Genomic DNA, 21,524 nt, shown 5'->3' with positions numbered 1-21,524 from the left:
AAGGATTAAATATAAGTAGAAAACAAAGCAGGGAATGAGAAATATGCACTCTGGGACCAGTTGGTGTAGCAGTGGGTCACAGGAAACCTCAGTGTGGAATAGCAGTCATTGTGATGCTGTCTCTTTGGGGTATGAGTCCACATTTTGATATTTTTGCTTCATAATTGCCTGTCTCTCATATTTATGCTTTTGTATCTATTATATTTTCCTGAAAAGGGCTTTTGGAGTATAGCACAGCATCCTACTTACCAGGATGCATCTCACTGTGTGCACAGCACTCGGGTCTTTATGGTTGGCTGCCCAGTGGAGTGGGATCTTGCCTTCGATGTCAGGAATCCCAATGTTGGAGTCATGCTTGATGAGCAGCTTCGCATGCTCTGGGTTGTTGTAGTATGCGCTCCAGTGCAAAGCTGTTTGCTGCAAGGTAGAGAAGTGCTCAAAAAGACAGCCCAGCATCCTGCTCTTCTAGACTCTCATATGCGACAGGCACGGTGAGAGTCTCCAGGACACTCTCTCAGAACCTGTCCGGCCTACCACCAATGACCCCCTCCTCATCACCATATTCTGGACCACAACTCTGGCAGAAGCCCCCAGCTTTACCAGTGTCACATTGGCACCCAGAATCTCAGGAAAGACTCCCCCTACAGACCACCAACACTCCCAAAGAGCCCACCCAGCTTATCCCCAACAGCCTCCTCTCCTCATTAGCATATCCACAACTCCAGAGGAAGCACCCTGCTCCATCAGACACCAGAACTCCATCCCCTAGCTTGGTTAGAGACCCTTTACTCAACCACAGGCCATTCAAGCCAGAAGACCAGAGAGGAAACAGAAACCAATGGAAAAGTACCCATTTGACAAAGATAAACTCAGAAGTTGGTACCTAAACTTATACCTACCCCAAACCTAGATGCCTAGACACCAGTGTAAAAACACAATCAACATTAGCCAGGGCACTATGTCACCACCAGAGTCCACCTATCCTACTATAAGCGGCCCTGAATATACCAATACAGCTGAAGCACAAGAAAACAGCCTTAAAACAAACTTTATAAAGATGATAAAGATCCTTAATGAAAAACTCCCTTAAATAAATCAAGGAAAAGACAACCAAAATATTGAAGGAAATGAATAAAAGTGTTCAAGACTGAAAACAGAAATAGAAGCAATAAAGAAAACACAAACTGAGGGAATCCTGGAGATGGAAAACCAAGGTAACAAATAGAAACTATAGACACAAGCATCACAGAACATGAGATGGAAGAGAGAATCTTAGGCACTGAAAATACAATAGAAAAAATAAATACATTGGTCAAAGAAAATGTTAAAACTAAAAATTTCCTGACACAAACATTAAGAAAATCTGGGACACTATGAGAAAGCCAAACCTAAGAATAACAGGAATGGAAGAAAGAGAAGAATTGCAGTTCAAAGGCACATAAAATATTTTTAACAAAATCACAAAAGAAAATTTTCCTATATAACATGGCTAAAAAGGTAAAAGAAGCATACAGAATGCCAAATAAACTGGGCCAGAAAAGTAAGTCCCCTCACCACACAATAATCAAAATACTAAACATATAGGACAAAGAAAGAATATTAAAAGCTACAAGGGAAAAAGAGCAAGTAACATATTAAAACAGACCTATTGGAATTACAACCAGCTCCTCAACAGAAACTCTAAAAGCCAGAAGAGCCTGAACATGTGTCCTGCAGACTCTAAGAGACCATAGATGCCAGCCCAGACTACTATACTCAGCAAAACTTTCAATCACCATAATTGGAGAAAAGGTATTCCACAATAAAGTCAAATTTAAACAATATCCATCTACAAATCCAATCCTATAGAAGGTGCTAGAAGGAAAATTCTATCCCAAGGAGGTTTACACCCATGAAAAGGAAGTTAGAACACATGAAAACAGAGGAAATAAATAACTATCCCAGCCAAACCAAAGAAGGAAAGAAGGGAGGAACATACACACACACACACACACACACACACACACACACACCACCACCACCACCACCACCACCACCACCACCACCAACAACAACAACAAAATAACAGAAATTATCAATATCAATGGACTCAATTCTCCAATAAAAAGACACAGGCTAACAGAATAGATGTAAAAACTGGATCCATCCTGCTGCATACAAGAGACCCACTTCAACATCAAAGACAGACACTACCTCATTGAAAAGAATTGGGAAAATATTTTCCAAGCAAATAGACCCAAGAAACAAGCTGATGTAGCCATTCTAATATCTAACAAAATAGACTTCAAACCAAAATTAATCAAAAGAGATGGGGAAGGACAGTTCATTCTCACCAAAGGCAAGACCCACCAAGATATCTTTCAATTCTGAACATCTATGTCCCCAAACAAAGGGCACCCACATTTGTAAAGGAAACACTATAAAGCTTAAACCACACATTGACCCCTCCCACAGTGATACTGGGAGACCCGAGTACCCAACTCTCAATGGACAGGTCATCCAAACAAAAACTAAACAGAGAAATACGGGAGCTAACAAGACACACGAACCAAATGCACCTGACAGACACCTACAGAGCATTTCACCCAAGCACAAAAGAACACGCTTTCTTCTCAGCACTTCATGGAGCCTTCTCCAAAACTGACCACATACTTGGTCACAAAGCAAATCTCAACAGACTCAATAAAATTGAAATAACCCCCTGCAGCCTATCAGACTATCACGAATTAAAATTGGATTTCAACAACAACAGAACACCTTTGATAAACTCATGGAAACTGAATGACTGCTGGGATGGAGAGAAATAGAGGAATAAATCACAGACTTCTGAGAACTCAATGAGAATGAATACACAACATACCCAAACTTATTGGACACAATGAAAACGGCGCTAGGAGGAAAAGTTCACAGCACTAAGTGCTACACAAAGAAATTGGAGAGTTCTCATATTAGTAACTTAGCAGCACACCTGAAATCCCTAGAACAAAAAGAAGCAAGCTCACCCAAGAGAGGTAGATGGCAGGAAATAATCAAACTCAGGGCTAAAATCAATAAAATAGAAACAAGAGAACACATACTTTTAAAAAAATGGAAAATCTAAAGGAAATGAATAATTTTCTTGACAGATACCACTTACCAAAGTTGAATCAACATTAGCTTAAACAATTTAAGAAACCTATAGCCCCCAGTGACATAGACCCAGTCATTAATACTTTCCCACATAAAAAAATAAAAAAATAAAAAACATTAAAAAATAAAAAAGCCCACGGTCAGATAGTTTTGTTGTTTATCAGAGAGTCTGCCACAGGTAACCCATAGATCTGGAATCCTTCAGCATATCAAATTTAAATTTAAGAATAATTTTACATACTCATAGCTAAATGTAGCTACTGATATTTTTAAAACTATATATACATTTTCTTTATTTGAAATAAAAGTTTAAAGTGGTAATTCTGAATGCAGTGAAGTTGCTTGAAAACCACATCTGCCACTGCCATTAGCATGTCCGCTACGGGGAGAGCCACCAGGGAAGACAGAGACGCTCAGCTATACCTTAGACCCTCCCTGTCACTCAACAGTCCCTCTTGAAATTGGATAATTTACTGGGCAGGAATTAAGCTTATCTGTTATGAAAATTTAAAAAACCGACATCCGTGGTATTCATTCAAAGTGCACATATAGGCCTTTATTATATTATGAAGTCATTATTAATGCATTATTGTCTAAAAGATTCATTTTATATTTATTTACTCTGTGAGCTTGGTGAGCTCCAGTAGGCCAGAGTAGAGTGCTGGGTCCCTTGGAGCTGGAATTACAGGCTGCTGTGAGCTGCTTGGTATGGGTGCTCGGAACATAACTCTGACCCTCTGTAAGAGCATCGAGTGCTCTCAGCTGCTGAGCCATCTCTCCAGCCTCAACTCATTGTTATTTTTAGTAAGGACTGAAGATCATACTTAATAGCAATCACTGACTGATTATAACACCTTTTTAATAAACACAGACGGCATCATGATTCCTTCCTTTTCCTAGGTTATGATTATTCAGGTTATATGTACTCAAATATAATATAAGCCTTTAGCCCGAGTAAATGGTTTCTACTTATATTTTGTACATCTTTGTTTTTTTATTTTTCTATTTATTTTGCTGTGGTACAATAACTATAAAATAAAATTGATCATTTATTAAAACGCTATCACTCAGATGCTCTGAAGAGGAAAATATTAATGCATGGTAGCCAAGTAAAAGTTGATCTTACAACTGACTACTAAAGAGAAACTGAAAATGCTTAGAGAACAGTGCGAGGAGTGGAAAAGGTCAGAGAAGGGCAGAGACGCGGTCGGCAGTGAGGCGGGCCCCTGCAGAGGACCGGCTCTGCTTCCCAGCACCCGCACGCCTCCAAAGGCATCTGTGCCACATGGTACACAATCTCTCTCTCTCTCTCTCTCTCTCTCTCTCTCTCTCTCTCTCTCTCTCTCTCTCTCTCTCTTACACACACACGTTTAGAAAATCCTTAAAAACTAAGAGCAGGAAGGATAATTATAAGGATTTTAACTCCACCTTGTCATTGGTGTCAACAAGACTGTGGCCCAGCTCAGAGTGGAAAGAAAGGATTACTGCCTGTGTCTAACAAATGACCACAACTGTTTTTCCCGTGAAGAAGGAGCAGCAAAGCTACGAGGAGTGTAGTAATCTTTTAAATTTAAGAGCAAGGAAGGTTAAAAAATATTCCTAGCAAGAAGCGAGAGGGCAGATGTCAGAACTGAAATGCTATTAGTAATTGTTTTATGGTAAACCTTTATGAGGAGTGTGTCCTGCACCAGGCACTGTGATAAGCACTTTGTCTGAATTACCTCATTTTACCTTCAGTTATTTTTCATGTGTTCTAAAATTATGACATAAATTAATTAAGTAATTTCCCCAAGAACACAGAATGAATAAGTAGTGGCTTTTGGATTAGAGTCCAAGGAGGCTGCTGGTGACAGCCTAGTTATTAAAGCCATTGCATGCTTAGTGCATTGCATGGGCAGACAGCCACTGTGGGCCCAGGTGCCCATTTGCTTAGTTCACTGCCCAGGCAGACAGACAGTCACGGCGGGTCCAGGTGCCCACATGCTTAGTCCACTGCATGGGCAGATGTTCAACCTGAGTCCAGGTTCCCACAGGCACTGTCGTGAGCTTCTGACAAATGTTAGAAACTCGTTTACAGTTAAACAGGCCTGGGTTTGAACTCCAGTTCTGTCACTTGGATTCTGGGCAAACTTATTCCTCTTGAGGTTGAGATTGCCCACCCTTCAAAGGAGATGCAATCTGCCCCGTGGTGGCCAGCAGGATAATGGCAGACTTTTAGGAGATACCGGGAGGTCTGGACATGTGGAGTTGCCCTCCACAGGGATGGTGGCAATGCACACCTTCTTTCCTGATGCCTCACATCCTAAGACTTAGCATCCCCTTTCTTTTTTCATTTGTCTTCAGGCCTTGAATATTACCTTATTTTTGTCCTGTGTATCCACCTCCCCGGGGGCCATAAACTTCAGCAGAAGAGCTAGACACTTGGGGCTCCTATGCCGGGTAGTCAGGTGCAAGGGTGTCATCTCTTCTAGATCCTTCTGCATCCAGTTTGCTCTGCGTGTAAGCAAGAGTTTCATAAAGCGGTAATTTCCCTAGATGAAAACAAGAAATATTAAAAGGAATTTACTTTGTGGCCAGTTTGTAAATACCTTTGAAATGTTCTCAGTAATTTTAACTACCTTCATGCAGTATACCATGCAGAAAAGTTAATAAAAGGGGAAAATATCACTACACTAGACAGTGATTGCTTTATGTTTTCCTGCTTCTCTTGATCACTTTTGAACAATCATATAACTTATAGAGTGGCTAGCCGACACTTACTGAGGGTGTAACAGGTTTTATTAGCCAGACTGTTATTGCTAGGTGTTTAGAATGTTAGTCTGCTGTTGCTGGGCATGCAGACACTAGGGCAATAAACTGTAAGTATTTATTATAGAACATGCTTTAACATACACTGTTTTGTACTTAGTTTTCTCCTTTATCATGAAAGTGGATTACCAAGAGCCAAATTTGGGGTTAAGTTTGTGTATTTTATAGTTTGTGGGTATTTTCCAGGTTACTATCTAGTAGCATTGATATGTATGGTATTGAGTGATTGCCACAATAGGGTGTTATGTGTAACACATACTCTCTATATGATCTTTTCAATGCCATCTCCCTCACAGACAGGAAGCTTCAGGAGGCAAGTCTGTGTTTCACTGGCTACTGTGCCCAGTATAATCCCTGGTACAAACTAAGTATTTGATAAATGTAAATAAGATAGGTGATGGACTGAGCATGGAGAAATAACTCCTGTATTTTGCTTTCACTTAAAAATTATAGCTGCTATGTGAGATCATATGAGTGAAGAGTCTTAATTCTCAAATAACCTGTATTTGGCTATCCTTGCTTTTTAAGGCTTCATTGATTCCAGCTTTGTTAGCAGAGATCAAGACTTGCCTGGCTTCGATTTTACTCTATCAGCTCTGAGAAGGAAGACATGAAAAGTTCCTCAAGAGGGCGCCCTACTCTAAGCTTCCTCAAGAGGGTGCCCTTCTCTAAGCGTCCTCAAGAGGGCGCCATGCTCTACGCATCCTCAAGAGGACGCTATGCTTTAAGCTCCCTCAAGAGGGCGCCCTGCTCCAAATTTCCTGCCATCTTTTCTTTAAGGATAAAAAGTGCTCGGTTAGAAAAAAAATCGGTATGACACTATATACCAAAAAAAAAAAAAAAAAAAAAAAAAAGGTTTGACCTTTCCGAGCATAATGTTTCAAATATTACAGATTAATTCATTATAACCTTTCCTTTTAGAGATGTTCAATCAGACATTTTGGTTGTGGAATCAGAAAACAGGAAGTAGAAGGAAAGTCACACAGTTGACAGCAGTGACCATTAGGCACATACAAGGTTCCAGGCAGTTTCCTGTTATTCTTGGGACTCAAGTTTCACTAGCCATATAGTATATACCAGTAATAGCTGCACTTCATTTATTCAACAAACATTTGTTAAGCCTTTTTATGAAGCAGACAATTAGGACAGAGTTTTTGACATAAATCTCATGGTTGTGCCACACTAACTTGGGGTAGAATGTCTACAGATGAAAGTACCCTGCATCTCATGTGTGAACCCGAGGCAGCAACCGTGCACAGAATGGTTACAGATGTGAAGTGAGGCCGACAGTATGTGAAGAGTACCCGAAACACTGCGCTAAGTGGGTGCCCAGCGAATGTTTGCTAGGATTATGCATGGCTTTCCAGAGACTGGGTTTCTCATCAAACCTGGATCTTATCAAGACTAGCGTGGCCAGCAAGACAAATGCAGATGGTGAGGCGGGGTGAAGAACGGCTGGTGATAATGGCAGAAAGGTCTGATCACCAATATTTATAGAGCAGCTGGTGATTAAGGGGAGCACCAAGAGCAAAGACAGCTGGAGTGGGAGAAATAATGGCTTCTCTGTTTTTCTCACACTAAGGAACACGTCTGTCCATGCTCTACCTATTGGAAATCGCCACTCCTCTCACTCTTCCCATTGCAGACCCCGCCCCTCGGAAATCTTGACAAGGGTCAGCTCCTCCCCAAGAGCTGCTCAAGATCAAGCCTGCAGGGTATTTAAGACCTGATTGCCAGACCTGCCACGTGATTCCTCTCCTGGCTTTCTGAGAGTCACCTGAAAGTTGCTTTGCTCTGTTTATTGGAGGTGGATTTATTAATCTGGTCTGATTTGGCTTATTGCATCAGCAGAGGAATCCAATAACGGGGAATCCAACACTTGTCACAGCCCACAGATTACATCACAGGGCCGAGAGAAATCTGACTAGTGCTCTGGGGAGGACTCCGCTCTGTGAACGCAAGCTCTAGTTCTGGGAGACAGAGTTCGGTCAGGTATTCTATGTGACAGCTGGGGCCAGACACAATATAATTCACCTGGGTCAATGTCAAGCTCCTGGATCTCATTAGCAAGCATTTATTAAATGTCAATTATATGCAGACTCAATCTCTGCAAATAAGCAGAGGACCACAGATCTTCCAGAACTAAGATGCAAAGGTTGGGCATGTGGTTCAGTGGTGAAGTGCATACAGAAGAACACTGGTCTAATCCCCAGTAGAGAAGAGAACAGTCAATTTCTTTTTAAACTTTTTATTTTTTTGTGTGTGCATGTGCTATATGTGTGGGTATGGATTTATGTACATGTACACATGTATTTTTGGTGCCTAAGCATGTGTACATTTATGTGTGTGTGTGAAAACTACTGCTGTTTTAGAGGCATGCATATAGTTATTTAATCTGAGTAATAATGATATAAAGATTTTGAGTAAATTACTTTGATATTTTGCATTTATATTTTTATTTAAAAAAAACATAACAGGGATTGGGAATATGAGTCAGGTGCTAAAGTGCCCTGCAAGCATGAGAACCTGAGTTTGATTCCCAGCACCCCCTCCCCCCCACAAACTGAATATGGAGGCTTGCTTCTGTAATCCCTGGGGAGGAGGATTCCTGGGGCTTACTGGCTGGCCATCTAGATGAATAGCCAACTGAGCTCCTGGTTTAGTGAGAGACTCTGTCTCAAAATTTGGGTTGGAAGTGATTAAGAAAGACACCTTATATTGACCTCTGGCTTCGACATGCATGTGCACACATGGGCATGCACATCTGTGTACACCTATGCATACCACAAATATGTACATACATGTACACTTCCATACACATACAGAATAAAACATAACAATTATAGGCAATGCTCTTTTGTGTGTTCTACTCCTTTTCTCCCTCTTTGGAGAGTACCATATTGACTTGGGCGTTTCTCGATTAATATTTTATATCATACAAACATGTAATTTCATAATCTGGAAGGTGCTATCTTTATAGAATAGTTCTATCTGAGTCACTGTCTATCTCTGACTCAGAGAAATAAAGGTTTCTCCAGGTTGCTCTGGTCCATGTATCAGCACTGGAGAAGCATCTTGCTCTAGGAATGGCATTCATTCCTTCTAGAGGAAGACTTAGCGCACTCCTCACTTCTCACAATCACTGCTATAATAAATTGCTTTGTACAGATCCTGGTAAGTGTACAAGAATTTCTGGGCTCTCTCAAAGAGCAGTTTCAATCTGCATTCCTAACAGAAACATGAGAATTCTTGTTTGTCAACAACTTTTTCCCACTTGGTTTTTGTCAAAGTACTGACTTTGGCCAATCCAATTGGTACACAGTGCTGTTTTGATCATAAATTTAATCTGCACTTCCTCAGCTGAGGTGGACTATTTTGTTGATTATTAGTTTCTTCTTTTGTTGGTATCCGTTTTGTGTTGTTTGCTAATTTGAGAGCTCATCTATTTGTCTTTCTTACTGGAATATTTTTACATACTTTGGATACCAATCTTTTTACTTTCCTTAGGCTCTTTGACTAAGAATGAGTTAATATTCAGAATGATATTAGCTCCCTTGCCCTTTATCTTTTATTTATTCCTCTTTATTTGTTCAATTTGTTCTTTGATAATCTCATACACATATTTAGTACATCATTCTTTCTTTCCTCTCTTCTTTTACCTCTCTGTCAATAATCACCCCTCCCTACAGGTCTTCTTCCCATTCATGCCTTTTTTGTTTTGCCTTGTTTTGTGACTCAGTAATTTTACCAGGATCATATGTGTGGCCACTGGTTTGGAAATATCATGGTACCAATCTGAACCCTAAATATTAATGTGTATACCTATATGTAACGATACTCTCAACCTTAATCACAGAAGTTTTTCTTTGCAGTTAACTCTGAATAAGGCAGAGACTCATGAACGTTTAGATGTTTAGAATAAATGATGGTTGAGTGCTTGGCCCTGGACAACTATTTATCCTCTCTAAGGCTGAAACAATATTAGAGAAGAGAGTGCTGAAAGAATGTACGAACATTCCAGAAGATAGGAAGTAGGGCTGGGAAACACTGTTTTCAGGCATGACATAGCTATTGCAAAGGATCTCATAGCAGCTGTGGTAGGCTGCAGTGAGCCTGCCAACAGCCAATCATGGATCAGGGAGGGGCTCCTGGCCCTGGACCTCTCTACTGAACTATTGGCATCTGATGGATTGAGGAACAGTTCTTGCTTTTAGTTGTGAACCAAATGGTATTGGCTTTTCTTTAACATTTAGTTTCTTCATATAGTTTGCTTTTATTTACAAGTAGATTAATATTATTATTATTACTATTTTTTATCAGTACTACTACAATTGAGATAGAGTCTTTGCAATTTAGTCCTGATGGACCTGAAACTCACTATGTAGACCAGATTGGCCTCAAATGTGTGGTTATCCGGTTGTCTCAGCTTTCTGAGAGTGCTAGGATTATAGCATGTAATCCATGTACAATTCCTAGCTTTCAAGTAGATTCGAGGAAAGCTTCTTTGCTACTGGTTTTCATTGCTTGTATTTTTCTCCTACTCATCCTTTGGTTGGATTCCACATAGCTCTAGTCTAGGCTAAGAAACCACCCAATGGCATTCTCTCTTGGAGTATTGACGGCTATGTTGTTAGGGATAATAAAGTGCCAGTCATTCAGCTAATGGGCAGCTTTCCGGTCCTGAGGTTGTCTCTGTCCTGTTCTTGCCAGTTCTTCAAGCACCATTCTCTAGAGCTGTAGACCAATCTTAGAGAGTTCTGAACTTCTAAGTGTATTCCTTGCTTCAGTAAAAATACAGAGGCTTTTCAATCACTCAAGAGGAAATTCTTGAGCAAGATGTGGCTAAAATCATATTTTTATGACTTCCGCGTCTTATTAACTTCTGACAACACGTGGGACCCTCACCCCACAAGTCTCTCGCAAGGCTGCCATGTTCTCTTTATCAGGCCACTGCGCACCTTGGCCATCTGCCTTCTCCTCAGTCAAAGCACTGGCACGTCAATGCCTTTGGTTTTACCACATTCAGAGATACTGAAAAGGTAGATGATTTCCTAAAAGCATACCTTGGGACCTACACATTTCCTCCCACTGACCTCTGAATTCTTGCTCTGTCTGCATGGCACAAGTCCTCCTATTTACCATTAAACTTGAGGAGAAAATGGCTGTTCACAGACAAACACAAATGATCATATTTTGGTGCATTTATAGGTTATTATATAATTTTGCCCTGAAAATATTATAACTATATTTATAATAGCAAATATAAATGTAGAGAAGGCATTCTGTCACATTTCATTCCAAATGTTAATAACATTAGATTAAAATACATTATTTTACATGGAAATGGAAATAATAGAAACATTTGTTATTAATTATAATGATATCCTTATAATTACATATTTATAAACATCCAAGGCATTTGCCATATTAAATTTGAAAAAGAAACTACCCCTAGGAAGTATATAGGTCACAATTTTCAGTTATCAGTGAAACTTTTCTATAATGGTTGAAAATGCAAATGAGCTTTGGAAGTACCACAGTCATGTCAGGAGCAGGGGTATGCCCTGATCCTGGGTGCAAAGCTTTCACCCTGCTTTACTGGGATCACTTCTCAAGTTAATCTTGCAGTGAGCAGTCTTAAAAAATGAGATAATAGAGAAACCCTGTCTTGAAAAACCAAAAAAAAAAAAAAAATGAGATAATACCACCACTGGGACTTTGCTTTGTGCTCTGGACACTTGCTTTACGCTTCCTAAAAGTTGCCGAGTGTCAAAGTACAGCATCCCTGAGATGCCTTGCAAACTCCGCCATGTGCTGTTCACATGTGTAATCTGCATCGCCTCTACAGCACTGGAAACAAGGGAAAGCGATGCAAACAAGCACGTGTGCACGCTACTTGCTGTGCCATCAGTGAAAAAGTTTTTGATCTCTTAGGGCGTCTTGTGTAACCCGACGGTATCCCCAGTCGACATGCTACATTCAAGAATGGTAAAAATAAAGCCTAGAACAGACAGGAGAGTAAGAGTTTAAAGTGCTGATGTGGCTTTCGTGAAAAATGGGAAAGGACCCTGCACTGTCCTCCTCAGTGAGTAAAGGGGTGTAAAGGACTCCTGTCAATGAATCTGAAAGGTGAGAAACGGGATTGAGACAAGACGCCCAAACAGGGTTTTGTACTTCCCTCCTCCCTGGGCAGGAGGAGAGGTAAGAACCACGACACAGCAGTGTGATGAAAGGCCCATGTCTGTGGCTGCGAAGCCAGAATCTCCAAAGCAGAAGGAAGCGGTGAGAGGAATGAGGAACTTTCAGTTTCAGACAGAATTTCAGATGGCGACACTGGGTGTTTATATGGTTGAGACACGTGTGAGCAGCTGCTTGAAAGCATTACCCAGCAGCACCCAGCCTACTGGACTGGGAACACAAACCCCGTGGTAGCTTGTCTTGTGTAATATTAAGACAAATACTGCACATAGCTGCTGGCTACTTTCTGAGGCAAAGCTCCTGGCTTCACAGTGCTTTTGTTCAAAAAATTTCCCCTAAAGGCTATGACCTATTTTAATGATGTTTTGGTTTAGTCAAAGCCTGATGCTATCCATTGAGAAAGGCAGCAATTGCATAACTACAAGGAAAACTCTGGAAAGCTAACTGGTTAGAAAGGCTATTCAGGCCATCAGGCTACGATGAAAACCATCACTCTCACTTCAGGCACTAAGGACTGGTCACACTTTGACTAGTTCTTGGCCTGTTGTCAATGCTATAGTGATAAGGTCTGCCATGTGCAAGACTATAGATGCTAGATTAAATACTCTCCTCTGGTGCTGCAAACCATGGGAACACATTCTTGCTGATAATCAGACAGCCTGATAACTTGTGTTGATGTATACAGTAAGGGCATGTGCTCTAAGAAGAGCAACTGGATCAACCTGACGAACAGTTAGTTCACTCAGGTCATTAGTCTCTCAGTATTTGGAGCCATCATTGCACTAGATATGGGGATGAATCCATCACTGTAACCTTGGCACAAAGTAAAATGTATGTATGTTTGTGATGTGGGAGATACACTGTATATGGGACTTGTGTCTGTCTCTTGTGAAGTTAGATTGTTTTTTTCATGGTGAAGAAGGCCAAGTTAAAAGAGCATTGCATCTGCCTACTCTTGGCAAGGACTTATGCAATCTGCTCTTGGACCCATCATCCATCTCACCACTGTAGACCCATCTCATCTCATAATGGTCCTGTATCATCAACTTGCCTACTTTAAGCACAGGAAGTCCTTGATTTGGCTTCATGTTTTGGGTTTTGAGACCATCTGTAGTTTGACCATAGTATACCATTTTTCAGGAGGCCATCTAGCAATGAACCAACAGTTAGAGGACATTTGATTGATACTTTCTTTTCCCCCACCATAATCAGCTATCTGGAATTATTGAGAGCTGTGACACTTGAAAATCAATTAATAAATACCTCTAGTATTATTTCTTGTTTGCTCCTGACCTATAACCCAAATATGGCTACTGAATGTGCCCTCCCCTAGAGATTTCCTTTCTTGTGGGAGATAATAAAAACAAACGTGGTTGGGAATTATACATAACTATTTAAAAAACTGTCATTCTATACTATTCTTTGTCAATTAAGATGTTTTCTTCTTCCTAAAAGCCATTTCAGGCTGGTTTTGACTGACATATCCTTTAGTAGCCAAAAAGAATATTAGAGATTCAAAATGTATTCTGGATTATTAATCTGGATTATTTTGTTCAAGTAATATGATTTCAGATTAAAATGCACAATGTCCACAGGACTGAGTGTCTTGCACACTGATCCTCCCATAACAGTGCAAATTATCACTGTTTCATATACACACATCCTTCTAGATGGAAGGTACATGTGGAGGTGGTTAGAAAGAAGGTGAAGTTATATCTATTAATATGGGACTCATGGGCTGATGAGATGGCTCAGTGGGTTAAAGGCACTTGCTTTCAGCCCTACTGACTTGAATTCAACCCCTGGAACTCATGAGAGAAGAAAACCAACTTTTTCAAGCTATCTTCTGACCTACCCCAGCACAGGTGTGAAGGTCAAGGGATAATTTGTGAGAGTTGGCTGTGCTGTAGCACTTATACATAAATGGACAACATTTTTAGAAAAAGACAGGACTCACTAGTTTTGTGACTAAAGGGGAAGGCAACTTCAGGACTTGGGAAGGGACCTCTGTCAACAGAGACTGCTGTTCTGCCCTGTACCATGGCTGTTCAGTCCCAAAGAAACACAGAAGTCTACATTAATTATAAACTGGTTGGTCTATTAGTTCAGGTTGCTTATTAACTAATTCTTACATCTTAAATTAACTCATAATTCTTGTCTGTGTTAGCCATGTGGCTTGGTACCTTTTATCAGCGAGGCATTCTCATCTTGTGTCCTTTGCATCTGGGTGACGACTGCAGACTCAACTTTCCTCTTCTCAAAATTCTCCTATTCTAGTTGCCCCACCTATACTTCCTGCCTGGCCACCCCACCTATACTTCCTGCCTGGCTACTGGCCAATCAGCGTTTTATTAAACCAATACAAGTGATAAATCTTTACAGAGTACAAGACCACTATCCCACAGCAGACCTCAGACTGTGAAGGTACGGGAACAGGAGATCAATTAGTACTCTATCTTTTGGATCTAGTGCTGGATTCTAACAAAATGAAGAAGGCTTGCACATTAAACAAACATATAGAAGTAAGTGGAAGCTAGACTGACCTACTGGGGAGTTTGCTGCCCCCACCCATGTACAAAGAAATATTCCTATCAATGTTGGTAGCTCCTATTCTTTTGCTATGATTGATGTTATCAGTGGGAGGTCCTCAGCAATACCCAACAACATGGATCTATTTACATGCATAGACCCATTTACATGCAAAGGGATGGGCACGCCCCTTTTTAATCTAATGAACACAAATCAATATGCTCTCCCTGGTGCATAAGAAGCCTTAGCACAAGTTGAATGTGCTAGCTGAAGCTGCAAGTGCCTGCGATACTGACCTGCAACTCTTACGTGTTTGCATACAGAACACAGTAGGCCAGGGCAGATTCCTTCATTGGGCTTGAGAGGGGGGGAGCTGTGATGCCAAAGTTCACCATTAAATTCTCTTGTCTGGGTCATGACAGATGATAAACTGTCTTTGGTTTATATTCTGGATGTCTGAAGTAAGATATACTATCTCCTATGGTACTTATTCACAGTTGACTTAGACATAGGATTGTGGATCACTTTTTACCTGGGCAGCTTCCCGGGGGCATGTTTGCAATGAGCAGCTGGGAGGGATGAGGAATGAGGTCATGCCTTCATACTGGTTAAAATGAAATGGAGGACCCCTAAAGTTCAGTGTTGCTCAGCTGCAATGGAAGCTCAGTGTGCACAGCATCCATCTGGCTCTCCAACTCTCCCAGGGTTCTGAGGGGCAAAGTAAACCATTGTAAACACTTTGCAGTGTTTATGAATAATAAACTCCTTGGTCTAAGCTCTGGAGTCTAATGTTTATTTTAAATATCCATGTAACAGTAAGAGACCAACTTGCTAGCTTGCATATGGGGGCAAAATCAAATCTGAGACCCTCCTTACAATTCAATATTATTGTAGTCCAGAGTACAGAGTAAGAAGTTACAGACATGACTAAATAGGTAGACAGTCTACAATGATATAAGGAACATAAAACCTATTTAGTATTTAAAGTATTCAATTATTATTTTTGAAATGAAAGTATATAAACTAGAAATATGAACCATTACATCCTACTTGAATGAAAACATAATTTCAGTGTATACATAAATAGTTCTGTGAAATGAAAGCCAATATGTTTTTAACCTAGACCAGGAGATTACCACCAGCATACAAAGCAGAGACTATAAATGTTTCTGTCCTTGGACAATCTTCCTGTCTCAGCTGATTTAAGTGTCTGCTTGTATTTTTGTTTCTTGGCCTTTAGAGTGAATTTTTATAGGACAAGAAGGCAAATAGTTATAAAAATCAAGTTACTGAGAGATACGATTTCGCTGAGCTCTAGAGATGAGATTGAATCTGCATTGTTTTTCCCAGTGGCAGTCACGGTCTCTCCTTTAAACTTCTGATGGTCAAGTTCAAATACTGTGCTTTATGAAAAAGATTTCTAATTGCTCATGATGGTAAGTGTACCACTAGCCTGCCATCTTGAGAAAATCTTTAGAAACATTTAAAAAGTTATTTGACAATCCTAAGAAAGCAAAGTCTAAGAAGGATGCTTCAGAGGCAGACTCTGAGCCTTATTTGCTATTTTCCAAGTTTAAGATGCTCATCCATCTGGCAGAGCAGCCAGACCATACATCAGCCAAAAACATCTCTCCGGAAAGAGGATTTGACTGAAGGAAAAGCAACATCTTTGACTGCTCCATGGATGAACTCTTCTAATATTTCTCCCCACTGCCTCCTCCAAGCCTTGGCTCCATCTACTAATTGGGTTTCCATAGGAGTAGACAGTGCTATCAAGTGCCACATACTCAAACAGCACAGGAAAAAAAATGTTACTGTAAAATATATATATGCTCAAGCCTCCGCTCGTATTTCTTTTGAGAACTGTCTATACTCTCTCTCTCTCTCTCTCTCTCTCTCTCTCTCTCTCTCTCTCTCTCTCTCTCTCTCTCTCTCTCTCTCTCTCACACACACACACACACACACACACACACATATATGCTTGTCTTCTCTATGAAAGGAAACTATGGAAAGATTCCTTTATTCTGAGATTTCTCACCCAATGCCAGGTTTTTTTCATGTGTTTTTCTGAACGATGATAGTGATTTTATTTAGATTATTAGTCTCCTCAGCAGACATAATTTTATCTATAGAAAACAAAAATAAATGCTAAAAAAGTACACAAGACTGCGATGATTGTTTTTAGGAAGGCAATCCTATTGTGCTTGTGGTGCTCCCTCATTTATTCAGAGTGACACTTTAAAATGGCACAGCCTTTTAAAATTAGTTTTATAGCTAGCTTATCATGACATTTTCATACCTATGTATCATTATACTTTGATCTCTTTCCTTCTCCTTCCCAGGTCCTTTGGTCTCCTCTCCCTCCTTCTCCAGCTAGATGCCTTTCTTCCTGCATATAGCTCCGGCTTCTGTTTTCTTATTACATGTGTTCTATTGTTCTCTGCATTTCCCACCTCCCTTGAGATCGCTTCCTCTCCTCTCATGATCCCCTTTCTCGTTTCCTAAAATTCTCTCTCTCTCTCCCTCCCAGTTTTAAATCAAGGTTTTATAAATGAGAGAAAACATGCAGTATTTGTCTTCTTGAATTTTGGCTAGTGATTTCAAGTTGTATCCATTTTCCTACAAATGCCACAATTTCATTTTTTATAGCTGAATACAATTCCATTGTGTGTATGGAACATATCATCTCTATCCATTCATCTGCTCAAAGACATCTAGGCTGAATCTACTACCTGGCTATTGTGAATAATCAGGAACAAATATCAATATCCAACTATTCCTATAAAAAATTAACCAGAGCAGGCATACACACAGTCAGAATATTGTATACATAACAAATAAATAAATATTCTTAAAAAATTAACTAGAGTCATTTGGAACATCCCCAAGTAGAGCTGGGTGATATGGTATTTCTATATTTAAGTTTTTAAAAAAGAGCTATTTCATTATTTATGAGTATGTGTGTGTTTGACACATATGTACATGTGCCTGTGGAGTCTGGTCTAAGAAGTCATTGGATCCCTTAAAGACAGAGTTACAGATAGTTGTGAGCCATCTGACATGGAGGTTGGGAACTGACCTGTGGTCCTCTGGAAAAGCATCAACCATTCTTTAATTACTGAGCCATCTCTATAGCCCCCATTTTCATTTTTTAAGAGACTTTCATACAGATTTTATTATATAATGGATTCATTTCCACCAATGAATAAATAAAGGCTGCCCCCCCCCCATTACCTTACTAGCACTGTGCTGCTGCTGGCATGATTTATTTTTGATGACTGTCATTCTGACTAAGGAGAGATGAAAATATAAAGCAGTTTTAATTTGCATTTCCTAATAAAGGTGTTAAGCATTTTCAAGTATTGATTGGCCACTTTATTATTTATTTTTAAATCTGTATATGCACATGTGTCTTGTGTGTGGTTGTATGTATGTGAGTGCAGTTGCCAACAGAGGCCAGAAGAGATGGCATTGGATCCCTGCAGCGACAGGCAGTTTTGAGGGGCCAGCTACAGGTGCTGGGAACCAAACTCCCATCTTCTACGAGAGCAGTTTGAGCTCTTACCCACTGAACTATTTCTCAAGCCTCCACTTGTATTTCTTTTTAGAGCTGTCTATTCACTTGATTAGTCCATTTACTACTGGCTGGACGACTGGGCTTTTCTATGTTGGCTTCAGAACATCAACAGGGTAGGCACATTACAGCTCTTGTTATGTGCTTACCACATGTACATAAGGTTTGCCCATATGTAAACGTTATTCCTTACTATAGTACAATGGTATCAGTCCTCTGACAGCAGGAAAACAATAGTAATAACTCTTTGGAGGGATCTTTTGCATCACTGAGGGGTCAGCAAAGCTTCCTAGGGAAAGCAATGCCTGAGCTGCATCATAAGCCAAACAAAACAAAAAGAAAGATGAATGTGGAAGGGCACTGTGAATAGGGACAGGGAGTCATTAGAAGGAAAGCTTTAAGTAGTTAGTGTGGACGCTGACTGAATTATCCTCATGAAATAGCATCTTTAGATCACCCTAAGGTTGGACATCAGTATGCTGGGATGAATTTTAGATACACTAGGAAAAGGGATAAAGACTAGAAACTATGATCTCAGGGTAAGGGAAAATAATATTAAGTGATTGTTAAGAAAGTGAAACTAAAAACACTAAGGGTTTTTTTTTAAAAATATTTATTTATTTATTATGTATACAATATTCTGTCTGTGTCTATGCCTGCATGCCAGAAGAAGGCACCAGACCCCTTTACAGATGGTTGTGAGCCACCATGTGGTTGCTGGGAATTGAACTCAGGACCTTTGGAAGAGTAGGCAGTGCTCTTAACCTCTGAGCCATCTCTCCAGCCCAACACTAAGGGTTTTGTTTTGTTTGTATGTGTGTATGTTGTAAGCATAAGAGTGTGCAGGTACATGAGCCCACGCATAGGTATGTGGAAGACAGAGGACAGTGGGCTTATTTTCAAATTGCTCTCTGCCTTATTCCCTTTGAACAGGGTCTCTCACGGAACCAGAAATTTGTAGTTTTGACTAGGCTGTAATCCCACCAAAAGCTGGGGTTTCAGGCACATCCATCCATATCCATGCCAGGCCTTTAAAAAAAAGTGGGTTTTGGGGATTCAACCTTGAGTCCTTGTGTTTGCACAGACAGTACTTCTACTCCATGAGCAATCTCCCCAAGCCACCACACACACTGAGTTTTAAAGAAGCTGGAAAGCATGGATCTTCTGCTTCTTAGAATCAATCAGACTGCCAAAGCAAAGTAAGCTGGGTGAGCGTTATATGATAATCAACGCTCATCTGTCATGTGCAGGAATGAACTAGGAGAAACCCACGTGGTATACCTTTGAGTGTGAGGGTGACCTGGCTGAGACTCACTCTAACATCACTGACTCCCTTAAATCTTTCAATACTGCTCGAGAAGCCTCAGAGAAAAAGTTTAAACTTGGGGCCCATCAACGCCTGCTTACTTTTTCTGCCATCAGTTTCCTGTGTCCCTTGTCTATTAAAAACTGTCATGAAGAAAGCAGCCTGGCTAACTACATATCCTCATCTCTCCCTTCGCTCCTCCAACCCCAGCTGCACAGTCTCATCCCCAGGTCTTCAGCAGACTGCCTGCTGCAGCTCCGCTCTCCCCACTCATCCTATTATCCCAGCTCCCAACTACAGCAGGCTTTCTCCGGGGAAACTGCCAGCCAAGCATGACAGAGAAGCAAGCGGGCCAGCTAAGTAGGTGGGTGAGTTTCAGATCTTCACCCTTCCTCCTATCCTCTATATTCAATCCTTCGGTCTCACCTCCAGCTCTGTAGACTACCTGGGGACTAAACAGATCCTTCTGGAACAGCCTGCTTTCCTCCCTCCTGTGAATTTCCTCAATGACCCCCCCCCCCCCACCAGCCCATCCCCATTCGTAAGTGGCAGCTCCCAATACCTAGGGGCATGTTTTTACCAGGGAGTTCTTGAACCCAGAAGAATTTCCTACCAGGCAATACACAGCCACCACATTCTCCTAAGAACCAGAGAGGGTAACAGAAACCAAGGGGGTGAAGAGGAAACACCCAACAAAGACAAGACCAGATATCAGCACCTAGAATTACAATCTGCCTAAACTCAGATGCCTATATGCCAGCATAAACATGTCTCCACTAGAGCCTAGAAATCCTCCTATAGTGTGCCCTGAGAAATTCAACATAGCTGAAGCACAAGACAAAGACCATAAAACAGCCTTTATGAATATGATATGAGGTCTTAAAGAGGAAAGGAATAAATCCCTTAAAGAAATCTATAAAAATAGAACCAGTGAAAGGAAATTAATAAGACATTATAAGACCTGAAAGTAGACATAGAATCAATAAAGAAAACCCAAACTGAGAGAAATTTGGAAATGAAAAATTTAGGAACTTTAACAGAAACCTCAGAGGCAAGTCTTAGCAGCAGAATACAAGAAATGGAAACAAGAATCTCAGGCATGGAAGACACGAAAAAAGAAATGGATACCTCAGTCAAATAAAATGTTGATTCTAAAAAAAAAATCATGGCACAAAACATTCAGGAAATCTGGGACACTATGAAAAGTCTAAATCTAAGAATAACAGAAATAGCGGAAGGAGAAGAATCCCAGATAAAAGGCACAGAAAATATTTTTAACGAAATCATGGGAGAAAATTCTCCTAACCTAAAGGAGATGCCTATTAAGGTACAAGAAGCATACAGAACACCAAATAGAGTAGTTCAGAAAACAAAGTCCCCTTGGCAGATAATAATCAAAATACTGAAGTACAGAACCAAGAAAAAAATACTAAAAGCTGCAAGGAGAAAAGAACAAGCAACATGTAAAGGCAGACATATTAGAATAACATCTGATTTCTCAATGGAGACTCTAAAAGCCAGAAGGGCCTGGACAAATGTTCTACAGACTCCAAGAGACCACAGATGCCAGCCCAGACTACTATACCCAGCAAATCTTTCAATTACAATGGATGGAGAAAATATGACATTCTATGATAAGACTAAATTTAAGCAGTATCTACCAGTTCAGAAGAAAAACTCCATCCCAAAGATTTTAAGCAAAGCCAAGGAAACACAAGAAATAAGCAATTTCAGGTCAACTGAATAAGAAGAAGGACACACATACTACCACAACAAAATAACAGAAATTGATAAACAATGCTTATTGACACCTCTCAATATTACTGGTCTCAAATTCCCCAATAATAATAGACATAGACTAAAAAAATAGACATAGACTAACAGAATGAATAAAAACAAACAAGCAAACAAAACAGGATCCATCCTTCTGTTGCATCCAAGAAACACACCTTAACACACCAAGGATAGACATCACCTCAG

At 40.3% G+C, this 21,524-nt stretch overlaps 1 protein-coding gene across 4 annotated transcripts in view; it reads right to left on the bottom strand.

Moving 5' to 3' along the window:
- Invs (inversin) overlaps window positions 1-21,524 on the bottom strand; it is a 130,886-nt gene that overhangs the window by 47,572 nt on the left and 61,790 nt on the right. For 3 of the 4 annotated variants that reach the window (XM_038348415.2, XM_038348414.2, XM_038348417.2), the window contains exons 4-5: window positions 5,487-5,660; window positions 250-417 (exon numbers count right to left, since the gene is read on the bottom strand). In XM_038348415.2, the coding sequence (XP_038204343.1) occupies window positions 250-417; window positions 5,487-5,660 (342 nt within the window). Of the gene's footprint in view, window positions 1-249; window positions 418-5,486; window positions 5,661-15,196; window positions 15,373-21,524 lie in introns of all 4 variants that reach the window. The other variant, XM_038348416.1, reaches the window with a different exon arrangement.

Source organism: Arvicola amphibius, chromosome 11 (genome assembly GCF_903992535.2).
Source record: "Arvicola amphibius chromosome 11, mArvAmp1.2, whole genome shotgun sequence".
Taxonomy (NCBI): domain Eukaryota; kingdom Metazoa; phylum Chordata; class Mammalia; order Rodentia; family Cricetidae; genus Arvicola; species Arvicola amphibius.
This window is presented reverse-complemented; position numbering and strand designations above follow the sequence as displayed.